Source organism: Crinia signifera, chromosome 6, assembly GCF_055691185.1.
Source record: "Crinia signifera chromosome 6, ASM5569118v1, whole genome shotgun sequence".
In the NCBI taxonomy this organism is placed as follows: Eukaryota; Metazoa; Chordata; class Amphibia; order Anura; family Myobatrachidae; genus Crinia; species Crinia signifera.
Window position 1 is genome coordinate 115,948,052 of NC_139222.1, and position 14,265 is coordinate 115,962,316.

At 43.5% G+C, this 14,265-nt stretch overlaps 1 protein-coding gene across 5 annotated transcripts in view; it reads left to right on the top strand.

Moving 5' to 3' along the window:
- The window catches only part of NKIRAS2 (NFKB inhibitor interacting Ras like 2), a 35,979-nt gene that overhangs the window by 7,016 nt on the left and 14,698 nt on the right, over positions 1-14,265 (top strand). Inside the window, exon 1 of one of the 5 annotated variants that reach the window (XM_083146881.1) lies at positions 6,500-6,627. The exons of 1 other annotated variant lie outside the window; for it this stretch is intronic. In XM_083146881.1, the coding sequence (XP_083003007.1) occupies positions 6,544-6,627 (84 nt within the window). In that variant the 5' untranslated portion in view covers positions 6,500-6,543. 3 more of the 5 variants (XM_083146877.1, XM_083146880.1, XM_083146879.1) reach the window with 3 other exon arrangements.

The window sequence follows — 14,265 nt, forward strand, 5'->3', positions numbered from 1 at the left end:
AAAAAATACCATTTGGGTGCATGGCAGGACTCAGAAAGGAAGGAGTGATTTTTGGATTTTGCTGCTCAGATTCTGGTGGAATGTTGGTGGGTGCTATGTTGCATTAGCAAGACCCCCCAAGCACCAATACAGTGGAACCCCCCCACAAGTGACCCCATTTTGCAAACTACACCCCTCAGGGAATTCATCTAGGGGTATAGTGTACATTTCAAACCCCCAGGGGTTTCACCAATTTTGATACAACTGGGCAGTGAAAATGAAAAATTACATTTTTTTACACAAAAATGCAGTTCTGGCTCAAAATTTTTCATTTTCACAAGGAATGAAGGAGACAAAGCACCCCAAAATCTGTGCCCCAATTTCTCCCGAGTATGGCAATGCCTCATATGTGACCAAAAAATACCAGTTGGGTGCATGGCAGGACTCAGAAGGGAAGGAGTGATTTTTGGTGGTGGAATGTTGGTGGGTGCTATGTCGCATTAGCAAGACCCCCAAAGCACCAATACAGTGGAAGCCCCCCACAAGTGACCCCATTTTGCAAACTACACCCCTCAGGGAATTCATCTAGGGGTATAGTGTACATTTCAAACCCCCAGGGGTTTCACCAATTTTGATACAACTGGGCAGTGAAAATGAAAAATTACATTTTTTTACACAAAAATGCAGTTCTGGCTCAAAATTTTTCATTTTCAGAAGGTATGAAGGAGAAAAAGCACCCCAAAATCTGTGCCCCAATTTCTCCCGAGTACGGCAATGACTCATGTGTGACCAAAAAGTGTCAGGACTCAGAAGGGAAGGAGTGATATTTGGATTTTGCAGCACAAATTCTGGTGGAATGTTGGTGGGTGCTATGTCGCATTAGCAAGACCCCCCAAGCACCAATACAGTGGAACCCCCCCACAAGTGACCCCATTTTGCAAACTACACCCCTCAGGGAATTCATCTAGGGGTATAGTGTACATTTCAAACCCCCAGGGGTTTCACCAATTTTGATACAACTGGTGAGTGAAAATGAAAAATTACATTTTTTTACACAAAATTGCAGTTCTGGCTCAAAATTTTTCATTTTCAGAAGGTATGAAGGAGAAAAAGCACCCCAAAATCTGTGCCCCAATTTCTCCCGAGTACGGCAATGCCTCATGTGTGACCAAAAAGTGTCAGGACTCAGAAGGGAAGGAGTGATATTTGGATTTTGCAGCACAAATTCTGGTGGAATGTTGGTGGGTGCTATGTCGCATTAGCAAGACCCCCCAAGCACCAATACAGTGGAACCCCCCCACAAGTGACCCCATTTTGCAAACTACACCCCTCAGGGAATTCATCTAGGGGTATAGTGTACATTTCAAACCCCCAGGGGTTTCACCAATTTTGATACAACTGGGCAGTGAAAATGAAAAATTACATTTTTTTACACAAAAATGCAGTTCTGGCTCAAAATTTTTCATTTTCAGAAGGTATGAAGGAGAAAAAGCACCCCAAAATCTGTGCCCCAATTTCTCCCGAGTACGGCAATGCCTCACATGTGACCAAAAAATACCAGTTGGGTGCATGGCAGGACTCAGAAGGGAAGGAGTGATTTTTGGATTTTGCGGCTCAGATTCTGGTGGAATGAATGGTGGGTGCTATGTGGCATTAGCAAGACCCCCGAAGCACGGTGAAATGATGAACCTAAAAATCCATAGATGTGTGGTATATTTTAAAACACTCCTTTATACATAGGCCGAGTTTGTCGGGGCAAGTGTCACACTGGAAAATAGTTTGCTTTCTTATTCCCTTTTTATAGCAAACTTTGCACCTTTTTTGTGTCCTGCCCTTTTTTCCAGTGGAGGGGATTTCATCAGGAAAATGCTGCCCTGGTACAATACGGGGGCCAGTACTAGAAGTACTGGGGCCCTCTGCCTGCTGGTTCCCAAATACTAGGCCCTTTATGACTTCCTCTTGAAAGTGCATAAATGTCCCCCTCTGGCCGGTAGAACGGAATAGCACGTAAGCGTTATACAGTGCCATCTGGATGATATACACGGCCAGCTTCTTGTACCAGATTTTTGTTTTCCGCAGGGCACTGTACGGCTTCAGTACCTGATCTGAAAGATCCACTCCGCCCATGTACCTATTGTAATCCAGGATACAATTAGGTTTGGAGGTGTGGGTACTGGTACCTCGTACAGGGACGGAGGTGGTACTGTCTCCGTGAATTGTTGTCAGTATAAGGACATCCCTCTTGTCCTTATATTTGACCAACAACATATTTTCGGTGCATATTCCCCTGCTTTCACCCCTTCTCATTACTTGGGCAATGTGCGTTTTTGGGAGGCCTCTTTGGTTCTTGCGCACAGTACCGCAAGCTGCTGTACCTCTTGAACCAAGGGCCTTAAACAGGGGGATGCTGGTGTAAAAGTTATCCACATAGAGGTGATAACCTTTATCCAGGAAGGGGTGCACTAAATCCCAGACAATTTTTCCACTAACACCTACGAGGGAGGGGGGGCATTCTGGCGGTTCAATTCTTGAATCCTTCCCTTCATATACCCTAAACCTGTGGGTGTACCCTGAGGTGCTTTCACACAGCTTATACATTTTTATGCCATACCTTGCCCTCTTACTGGGAAGGTACTGGCGGAATTTAACCCTTCCTTTAAAATGTATAAGGGACTCGTCTATGCAAATGAATTTATCTGGGATGTACATCTCTTCAAATTTGGCACTGAAATGATCAATGACCGGCCTGACTTTGAATAGCCGGTCAAAGGTGGGATCATCTCTGGGTGGGCACTGTGCATTATCGTTGTAATGCAAAAATTTAAGGATCGTCTCAAATCGAGCCCGGGGCATGGCCATACGGTAAAATGGGGTGCTGTACAGAACATCTGTACTCCAATATTGCCTAATTTCTGGCTTTTTTACTATGCCCATATGAAACACCAGACCCCAAAACGTCATCATCTCTACTGCATCTACAGGGGTCCACCTAGCAAATGATGACGTGGGGTTTTGAGCAATAAACTGCTGGGCATATAAATTAGTTTGGTCCACAATTAAATTTATAAAATCATCAGAGAAAAATAATTTGAAAAAGTCAATTTCTCTGAGACCTGTGGAATCAAATTGGATTCCTGGCATGGCCAAAAACTCAGGAACCTGGGGCTCAAAATTGTCTGGTGGTGGGGTCCATACGAGATCAATTATTGGGGGGGGGGGTCTCAGCTGCTCTACGGGGGCGTCTTTGAGGGGGTCCCTCATCACTAGAGGAGGAAGATGAGGTTAAGATGAATCCTTCAAATTCCCCGCTTGCCTCACTGGCTGTGTCAGAATCAGAGGCAAGCATGGCATATGCCTCCTCCGCTGAATACATTCTTCTGGATGACTGGGATGACATTTGGGATGACATTTGGGATGCCATTTTTATTTTTGTGTTACTGGTAGTGAAATGTTTCAACACGTGTATAGTGTAGGGGGGGGTACAAACTTTATTTCAACCCGGGGGGTATGTAGTGTGTAGTGTGTATGTAGTGCAGAAAAAAAAAAAAATACTTTATACAGGAATTTGAACCCCAAAAAAAAAAAATTGAAGGGGTTAAAAAAAAAAAAAAAAAAGGTCCTGCGCCAAAAATTGAGCACAGATGTTGGTCAGTAACGTCCGTCACTGAACAGCGCTCAAAGGCAACAGGAATTTGATCAAAAAAAAAAAAAATAGATCAACCCTGTGCCGAAAAAGCTGATCAGTGATGTACGTCACTGATCAGCGCACAGTGGCCACAGGACACCCACAAAATCACAGTGTGTGTAAAAAAAAAATTAAAAAAAGACCCACAGCAGCCTCAAAAAAGGTGATCAGTGATGCAACACTGATTACCAGTGACGGGCAGCAGGTGCACAACCTTTGGTGCAACTGACAGTGCAACTGGCAGCAACCGACAGGTATATATAAAAAAATAAAACCTCTGCGCCCCCAAAAAGTTGCTGATCACCTCAGATATAGTGATCAGCACAAAAGGCGGGGGTAGCAGACACAAAATATACACTCTCTATCACTCTCTGTCACTATCTCTCTCTATCTCTCACTATCTCTCACTATCTATCACTATCTATCACTATCTATCACACTGCAGCAGCAGCACTGACAGTTATATGTATAAAAAAAAAACCTGCACCCCCAAAAAGGGGGGGTAGCAGACACAAAATATACACTCTCTATCACTCTCTGTCACTATCTCTCTCTATCTCTCTATCTCTCACTATCTATCACTATGACACTGCAGCAGCAGCACTGACAGTTATATATATATAAAAAAAAAACCTGCACCCCCAAAAAGGGGGGGTAGCAGACACAAATCTCTCTATCTCTCACTATCTATCACTATCTATCACTATCTCTCACTATCTATCACTATCTATCACTATGACACTGCAGCAGCAGCAGTGACAGTTATTTATATATAAAAAAACCCTGCACCCCCAAAAAGGGGGGGTAGCAGACACAAAATATAGCTCTCTCTGTCACTATCTCTCTATCTCTCTCTATCTCTCTCTCTATCTCTCTATCTCTCTATCACACTGCAGCAGCAGCAGGAAGTCCCAAGAAGTCAGATCCAGGAAGCGTCCAGCACGCTACAAGCAGTGATCAAGTGATCAGGTAAGGTATTTGCAAGGATCAGGTAAGTATTAGCAAGGATCAGGTCAGTATCACGGCAGATAGGCACGGTGACCGCTCTGCACGCTATTCCAGACCGGAATGGCGTCTGCAGCGCAGTCACCGGTAGTTTAAATGTCGCGCCTTGGCTGTGATTGGTCCGTGGGTCCCACGGACCAATCACAGCCTTGGGGGCAGGTGGGGTGAGGGTGGGGTGAGGTGTCATCGTCACCGATGACCCCCTCATGCCCCCTGACGCCCGGCGGTGATTGACACCTGTGTTACCGAGCGTCCAATTCGCTGGTAACACAGGAAAACGCTGTGAATGGCTGTTCACACTGAACAGCCAATCACAGCGATCGCCGACGGGGGGGGCGACATCGCAGCCCCCCCTGGGCATGCAGGGACATGTCTGCTGTCAGGGACAGCAGACATCGTCCCTCTGTCACTGCGTCTCGAGACGCAGTGACAGTTTAAAGTCATGACGTACATTTATGCCATGTGTCGGGAAGTACATCCCGGCCATGACGTAAATGTACGTCAAATGTCGGGAAGGGGTTAATAAAGGTTGGCAAAATGTGTAAGGGGCATTATGTTTATAAGGACATTAATAATGTGTGTCATGTGTGTGGTATTATCAGGGGTGCCGAGAGAAAGGGGTAGGGGGGCCAAAGTCTGATGGAAGGGTCCAGTGGGAGCCCCGGGCCCCCTCCCCTTAAGTGGCAGCTGCAGCTCTTTTCCTCTGCCCAGCGCACACTGCTTTGTGCTTGGTTGCAGTGTGGCCATGGAGGTGCTTAAAATACAATATTTTCTCAGGATTTTTTTCTAAGGGTATAATGTGAATAATGTGAGGAGTAATTTATATAAAGTAAAGTGGTACTACTGTGTGATGTAACATGAATAAGGGACACCATCGCATGATATAATGGGAAAAAAGTTGCACTACTGTGTGGCATAATTTGACTTGGGGGTACTATTGTGTAGCCATGCCCCTTCCCAGCAAGAACACATTGCACTGTTTCTATTTAAAATATTATGGGTAGCAGCACCAAAATGATGACTGCTATGATGAGGGTTGATGGTGCTGGGAAAGGGGAGCAGGGTCAGAGGTGGAACTAGTGACGGTGCAAGGGGGCACCAGACAAAATCTTGCCTAGGGCATCATTTAGGCTAGGGCCGGCTCTGCCAATATGGACTGCATCTAAAAAATATGGGTAAATTTACTAAGCATCAGTTTGGGTTTTTGGGGGATATTCTGCTGGTTTTGCAACGAAACCATTTGCTAAAGGCAGTAATGACAGAAACCAGTCCAAATGACTGACTATGGGGGGGTCGCCATTCCTGGATTCCCACTGTGGGGACATCCCCACAGTCTGAATCCTGGCCATTTACGACAGCTTCCGACAGTACATAGTCAGTCGGTATTCAATGTACCGACCGCCGAGATTCGGAAAGTCTGTAAATTGTCAAAATTGTCGAAAACCGAATTGTCGAAAAACGGACGCTGATTGTTGGAAAATGCCCTTGAATTTAACAATCCGCAGCAGTTTCCGACAAAATAGATTACAGTTTAATAGAAAATAAGTCAGATTTGAAAGCCTTTAATGCTGTAGGTTATGGCAGCATTGAATAGGCGATTGCCGATATTTCCCCCGGAATACATTGACACAGATTGAATTCCCCTAGACATCATTATCATAGGTACCAATGTAGTAGTATTATGTTGTGGAGATGACAATCTGTATCTTCTAGGCGTAATATGAAAATCCAGCACAGAAAATGTTACAGCTCACCAGAAAGCTTTTATTACAAACATAAAATATAACATCGGCTGGATATGTATAATGAACGACATCACAGCGTATGCAGTATCTTGTCCCGCCTGTAGGTGACGCTGTGACATTCCTGTTCTCATGTACTGTCCTCGCTTCCTCAGTGATTGCACCTCCCCGGGCTGGGCAGGAAGAGGAAGGAGGAAGCCTCCGTCTGTAGCACAGGTACCGGGTCGCTGCTGTCAGATATGCGTAGTATTATATTGGTATTATTAATGCTGCTATAGGGTGCGTAAAAGAGGATCTGTTATTGCTGCAGGTCACTGGTAGATGCGGTACACCTTGCTGCTGCTGCAGCCGTGATCTGCTCTGTGGGAATTCTAGGCATAAAGTGACTTTGTTACGCGCTACATTTTTTTTCTTTTGTAATGAACAACTCCATAACAATGCTTTTCTGCATAGTGTATATAGAGTACGCCTCATATGTCATATCGATATCATTATAATTAATTTGTAAGTAAGTAAAATGAAAGTAAAGATGTCCCTTCCTAAATAAATGCCTTGATACATGACTTAGTGGAGTAATAGTTGTAGCTATTGTTGTGGATACATATGGCTTGGAAACCAGCACACTGCTAGTTCCTGCTTCAGGGCATTTGGTGACCCCAGTCACTGTTCTAGTTAGATGTGAAAAGTGACCATGTGTATACTGACTTAAGCTGGGTACACATTGAGTGATTTATATGGGGACTTTCAGTCAAACAACAAATATATTGTAAGCTTGTTGGTGGATGTGTATTTACATCATTCACAGACATATTGCATCAGCCCTGCAGATATAATGCGCATCAGGCTGTGTATGTACACTTGCTGCAGTATCTGTTGGTGACTGACATCTTTGGGCCGACGATTGGTAAGTGGGTGATGCACATAGTCGTCAGATAGGTCCAGGTGTGTACCCAACAGTGTACCAGATGTATTCAGCCTCAAGAAGAGATAACGTGGAAGGAGATAAAGCAGCAGCCAATCAACTCCCAACTGTCATTGTCAAACACAGTTCATTGGCTGGTGCGTTCTCTCCTTTCACTTTATCTCCAGTTTATCTCTTCTCCAGGATTAATACATCTGCCCCCGTGTCTGGTGCAGTGTGCATGTGTAGTGTCAGCTTTCTTTCAAGAGATCTTTCTCAAATGTAAAAGACCCTTCTAACTCACAGAGACAGTGTTTGTGGCTATCATTACCCCTGTGAGCTAACTTTAGGACATAGCGGAGGTTTTGCATGCAAAATGATATATCTGTCATAATGGAAGCACTCCCGCGATTATTATTGCATCTTCTTTTTTTTTCTCAATTTCGATATTTTGTAGAATTTTTCGATTAGAACAATTGTTTTCCTTTTAATACAGTATAATGGCTAATGGTTCTGCTTCTTTGTTATTTTCTACAGCTTTATGTCTATAGGGCTAAAGAGAACAAATCACCCTCAAGCGCAGCTGCTTATATGCTTAAACACCTTCTTTATAAAGGGGTCACCACCCCTCGGTAACAAGGGCCCTTATTCTGCTTGGTGCGGCCGGAGCCGCATATGCGGCTCCGACCGTGCAGGCGAATCCCCGCCTCCCATACGGATCGCCACGGCCGTCCGTACGCGGACATGTGGCGGTCCGCATGAAAATGGCGGGGGATACGCCTCCACCATCTTGGAGCAGCCCCCTGCATTCGATGGTCGCCGACCATCGAAGGCAGGGCCGCACTCTCCACCAGCTCCCGCAACCATAGACCTCACGGACACTTGTCCGTGTGAAAGCATGTATGGGGGCGGGCAGCTGACATCCGGCGATGTCAGATGCCCGCCCCCAACACATGCGTCACAGCCTCATTACCATGCGTACGCCCCGCGTTTGCATGGGAACGCCCATGAAACGCGGGGCGTATGCATAGGGAAATGAGGCTAAGTAGCCCCTCACGCCCCTATCCACCCCCTTTGCGGCGGTAAAAAAAATTGTGCGGCGATTTCGCCTGCACATGCGCAGAGTGCCCACATGCGCAGAGCGAAAACATCGGCGGAACGGCCGCAAGCGGCCGTTACCGCTTAGATCAGAATAAGGGCCAAAGTGATGTGGGTAGGAATAGATGAACACACCAAAGTGCTACCAATGAATAAACATAATCCCAATAACTCCCCTTGTTATTGGTTGTAGTTAGTAGATCAATCTCCAAGGTGTTTTCTGTGGTCAGTGTCAAGCCAGCGTCCTCATAAAGATGGTGGTATGAAAAATAATGGAATATACACAATGGTGTAATACAGGTATGTTTACAACTGCAGTTCACACAACTTTGTACCTCAACTCACGTGAGTTGGGGAATGTTTCTCTATTGATGTAAAGATAACTTTATGGGCACTAATTCACTCATGGACGTGAGTACAGTACGACCATATTAATATATTGGGAGAAAGGGTGAAGGAGCCCCTAGACTGAACCCTAGAATTGTACCTAAAGTTGTGTAAACTGCTGTTGTAGACGTACTACACCTGGGGTAGCCAACCCTAGTCCTCGAGAGCTACCAACAGTGCATGTTTTGCAGGTTTTGTCACAGAATCACAAGTGAGCTAATTAGCTCCATCTGTGTATCTTTTAAAATGTGTCAATGATAAATTAGTGCAGCTGTGCAGCAGCTAGGTTGTCTGGAAAATGTGAACTGTTGGTAGCTCTCGAGGGCTAGGGTTGGCTACCACTGTACTACACCATTGTGTATATTCCCTTCTTTTTCATACCACCATCTCAAAGCTAACTACAACCAATAGCAAGGGAAGTTAATGTGAGATACAGACCAGACTGCTAGACACACCACAGCAGACAACACCCCAGTCAGGAAAAAAGGAACAGTACAGGTGAACTGAAAGGTTCTAGAATGAACACATTGAGACATTGGGGGTATGCAATAAGCCGTGGTAATTTTACAGATGCTAATGGATTCACCAGGGGCTATCCTATTAACGCAAATGCAGCACTTATCCCACAATGCCTGCTGTACTGCTAGCCTGTCTGGCAGCCTAACTTTCCACATCTTTCCTGCCCTGGTGCCTGCCTTTCCCCAACTGATTTGTGCAGACCTGCCGCTCATATCAAAATGTAAATAAGCAGCCCTCAGAGTGGAGATTAACTTGTTATCACAAGAAAACAGGAAATTTTTCTCCTGTAAAAAGGCTCTAATTGGATCGAAAGAAAGTTTTGTTTGTTTTTCAGGAGAAAAATTATAGCGACTAATCGGATATCCCCCAAAAGCTGATGATAGAATGAAGTTGGCTAAAAGAAAGGTGGACCAGAAAAGTTTGATAACCAAACAACCCCAGCCATTTTCAGGCTGTGTACGATTATCATTAAGGTCCTTTCCCTGGCTGACAATGTCCAAACCAATGTTTTACTCATATGTTTTGCAAAATGATTGTGCAGAACATAAGCTCAAACAAGCAGGGCCCGCTTCCCTCATGTGCTTTTTCTTTTCTTACTTGATTCTATATTTAATGGCACCAAATCCTGCATTTTTCTGACCCCGATACTTATTTCAGTGTCGCCTGCTGATGCAGCCATGTTTATGTACCCTGTACTTGTCCTACTGTACTCAACTGTAAGACTAATTTCACGCTGTCTGGGATTGACTGGCACGGCAAACTCCTGTACAGCGTTTTTAAGTGCTGAGATTGTAATGAATACTACAGCCGATCGTGACCTTTCACACAGCCCGGCCCTTGTGTAGCAGCGGGATCTATCCAATGAAAAGGCCTGCTGCCTGGCCATGCTAACATGTTAGTGTGTGTGAGTGTGTGTGTGAAAGAAAGTGTGTGCTGTTTGTAGCTATCCCCTGCCCCCCACCTTGACATTATAGCTAATCCCACCCCCAAATTCACCCAGCACCCAGTCACTGAACAGTGTACAGTAGTGGTGTATTCATATTAGCTATTCCACAACTGTTCCATGCATAAAGCAGTAGGGAGAATTAATTTTAGAAGCATGGCAGAAATAGATTTTGATATTGAGAGGCTTATTAACTTAGTTGACATAGTGAGTTTAATATTTCCACATCATCTTTTCTCAAGTTTAATGGGTGGACCCAATAAACATGTAGTGTTCATTCTATCACCCGCTATCTTTGAAAACCCATGCAGTTCCTCTTCCCTGCCTGGGGTTTCGCTGTCTGCTTTAGTGCTTCTAGCACAGTGTGGTCTGTATATCAGCACTGATATGCAAACCAGACCAGTGCTAGAAACACCACAGCAGACAGCGACACCCCAGGCAGGGAACAGGAACTGCATGGGTTTTCAAAGATAGCGGGTGCTAGCATGAACACTAAACATGGTTATGGTCTGATCTCAACGGTGACAATATAAGAACCATATTGCAATAATATGTTTGTGATCCAGCGGCTTTCCCCGGCGATCGCTGTGCCGGGAAGTCAGCGCCGGGGAGATCAGCGTTGATCTCCCCAGCCCCGTGCTGCTGCTCCCTCCCTCCTCCCATCAAAGTAATAGCAGCAGCGTCTGCTGCTGCTGCGCTCCCCCTCCGCCCCGTAGCAGTGTCTCCTTTTCATCGCTGATGAAAAGGAGACACTGAGCAATATGATTGGTGGGGATATATTGCTAGCAATATATCCCCAGCAATCATATTACCCCGTGTGTTCACAGCATTAAACTGGTTGTATAGACATTCTTCATAGTGCCTGCATCCAATCAAATCTAGAATGAAGCACTACAGTAAAAACAACAACAGGTGTCTGTGGCGCTAGGGAATAATGTAGTGTGTACTGGGCAGTGCAACCTCTGCTGCCACCGTGCTGGAGGGTTGCCAACCTCCACAATTTACCACAAAAAAAACAAGTAGCATGGGGCACTGAAGGGAAACACTAAGATAACTGTTGAAATCAATTACATTTTGTAACATTTATTGGGTACACAAAACACAAATTCAAATGATACTGTGCATGTGCACAATAGTAAATCAGAGTAAGGATGTACATAAAATAAAAACAAAAAAACATAAAGAAAAAATAAAAATAAGGTGATAAACAACAAATTAAATATAGAAAACAAAATAACAGCACTTAAATGTCAGCCTAAAATAGGCACATAACACTGTAAACAAAGATTTAAGATATGACCTGAACTGGCGCACTGCTGCCGGGAGGTCTGTACTTTTCCCTGGTTATCACCCAATAACCCACTAATTCACACAATACACAAACAATGGGAATTTCCAAGTCTCTGGCGCAAAAGATATTACAACTCTTCAAGTGTCTTCACAATTTTCAACGTTTTTTTTCCTCAAAAAAGATAAAGAAAGGAGGAATCAATAATGTTTTTCTAACCACAATGTCAGTATCACAGTATATAAGGAAATTGCATAGATGGGCGTACCCCAACTCACGGTAAGTTGGGTGATGTACAGATACGTAGCGGTTTCTTTATCCTCAAGGTTTTTTTTCTTTCTTCTCCTTTTTCTTTTCTTTTCTGCAATATACCTTCTTTTTTCGGAATTATTCTCCACTCAGTGAGGTGATGTATGAAAAAGATGGGGAGTCCGGGTTAGTATATAAGCCGGAAGAATTGTATAACACCCCGTGTGGTTAGAAGAGGAAATGTGATCGTACCTTACTCACCAGAAAGTGGAGCAAGATACTCCTATAAAGGTATCTTTTCTTAATGTGACTGAATACAGTAAATGGTGCGTACCGCACTTACGTGAAGAACTGGTGAGTATATGCCCGTAGCGTGTTCTTGTCTTGATCCTGATATCGTTGTTGAGACAGGTATTTTTTTCTCCGAAGTGATGTGATTAAAGTGAAGAAGAAAAGGTGTTAGTGTCTCAATAATTATAAATGCCAACTATACCTCTATGAACAGGTAAGTATAAAGTGGATGGGGGGTACTAGAAGCGTACCGTGACTCACACTGTGATGTGTGGGAGAATTCACATAAAGGTATCTTTTTAAAGAGGGAAAGATTTCTCCACCTTTAGTGTTGATATATATCAGTGGGTAGAAGGGATGCGTACCAGAAACTTACACCAGTGTAAGCCTTGAACCACCTATAAAGGTTTCTTTTATTTCTCCCCGGATAGTGATCCGTGTGGAATGGTAAATAACAAAACCAATAGCAATAAGTGGTGCGTACCGCACTTACTGAGGAAATGGTTGGTATATGCCCGTAGCGTGTTCTTGCCCTGGTTCCGATGCTGATGTCGGAACCGATGTTTCTCTCACCGCGGATTTAATTGTGAAAAAAATATATATATAAAGATATAATTAGGGCCAAGAAAATAATAATTTCAAACAATGCCCCTATGGGGGACTGGTGAGTACGGAGTGCCTTTAAGAATTGATGAAGGTACTGATAGCGTACCGTGACTCACACTGTGGTATATCAATAAATTCCCAAAAAGGTATCTTTACACCATCTATAGTGCTCATATAAACCGAAGGATTGAAGATGTGCATACCCAAACTTACACGAGTGTAAGTGATAAACCACCTATAATGGTTTCTTTTGTCCAGAGGAATGATCCATATATAGCGACAGTATCCAAGATAGATGATTTTCTTAGTAAAAAAGTTCTTTATTATACAATAGCAAAAATCAATAAAAATCCTCCATCCCAACAATGGAAGGATATACAAAAGTCAAAATGATCCCAAAACAGTATCCACAATAGAAAAAAAAAATTAAAAAATAGAAAAAAAAAAATTTGAAAAAAATTATGAAGATAAAAATACATACAGTACATCCGAAGTGCATCCAGAAAAAAAGAGAGGTGATGGCTGCTCACTCTCCACAGAACTCGCCGACGCGTTTCGGTGTCAAAGGACACCTTTTTCAAGACCTCAAGGTCTTGAAAAAGGTGTCCTTTGACACCGAAACGCGTCGGCGAGTTCTGTGGAGAGTGAGCAGCCATCACCTCTCTTTTTTTCTGGATGCACTTCGGATGTACTGTATGTATTTTTATCTTCATAATTTATTTCAAATTTTTTTTTTTCTATTTTTTAATTTTTTTTTTCTATTGTGGATACTGTTTTGGGATCATTTTGACTTTTGTATATCCTTCCATTGTTGGGATGGAGGATTTTTATTGATTTTTGCTATTGTATAATAAAGAACTTTTTTACTAAGAAAATCATCTATCTTGGATACTGTCGCTATATATGGATCATCCCTCTGGACAAAAGAAACCATTATAGGTGGTTTATCACTTACACTCGTGTAAGTTTGGGTACGCACATCTTCAATCCTTCGGTTTATATGAGCACTATAGATGGTGTAAAGATACCTTTTTGGGAATTTATTGATATACCACAGTGTGAGTCACGGTACGCTATCAGTACCTTCATCAATTCTTAAAGGCACTCCGTACTCACCAGTCCCCCATAGGGGCATTGTTTGAATTTATTATTTTCTTGGCCCTAATTATATCTTTATATATATATTTTTTTTCACAATTAAATCCGCGGTGAGAGAAACATCGGTTCCGACATCAGCATCGGAACCAGGGCAAGAACACGCTACGGGCATATACCAACCATTTCCTCAGTAAGTGCGGTACGCACCACTTATTGCTATTGGTTTTGTTATTTACCATTCCACACGGATCACTATCCGGGGAGAAATAAAAGAAACCTTTATAGGTGGTTCAAGGCTTACACTGGTGTAAGTTTCTGGTACGCATCCCTTCTACCCACTGATATATATCAACACTAAAGGTGGAGAAATCTTTCCCTCTTTAAAAAGATACCTTTATGTGAATTCTCCCACACATCACAGTGTGAGTCACGGTACGCTTCTAGTACCCCCCATCCACTTTATACTTACCTGTT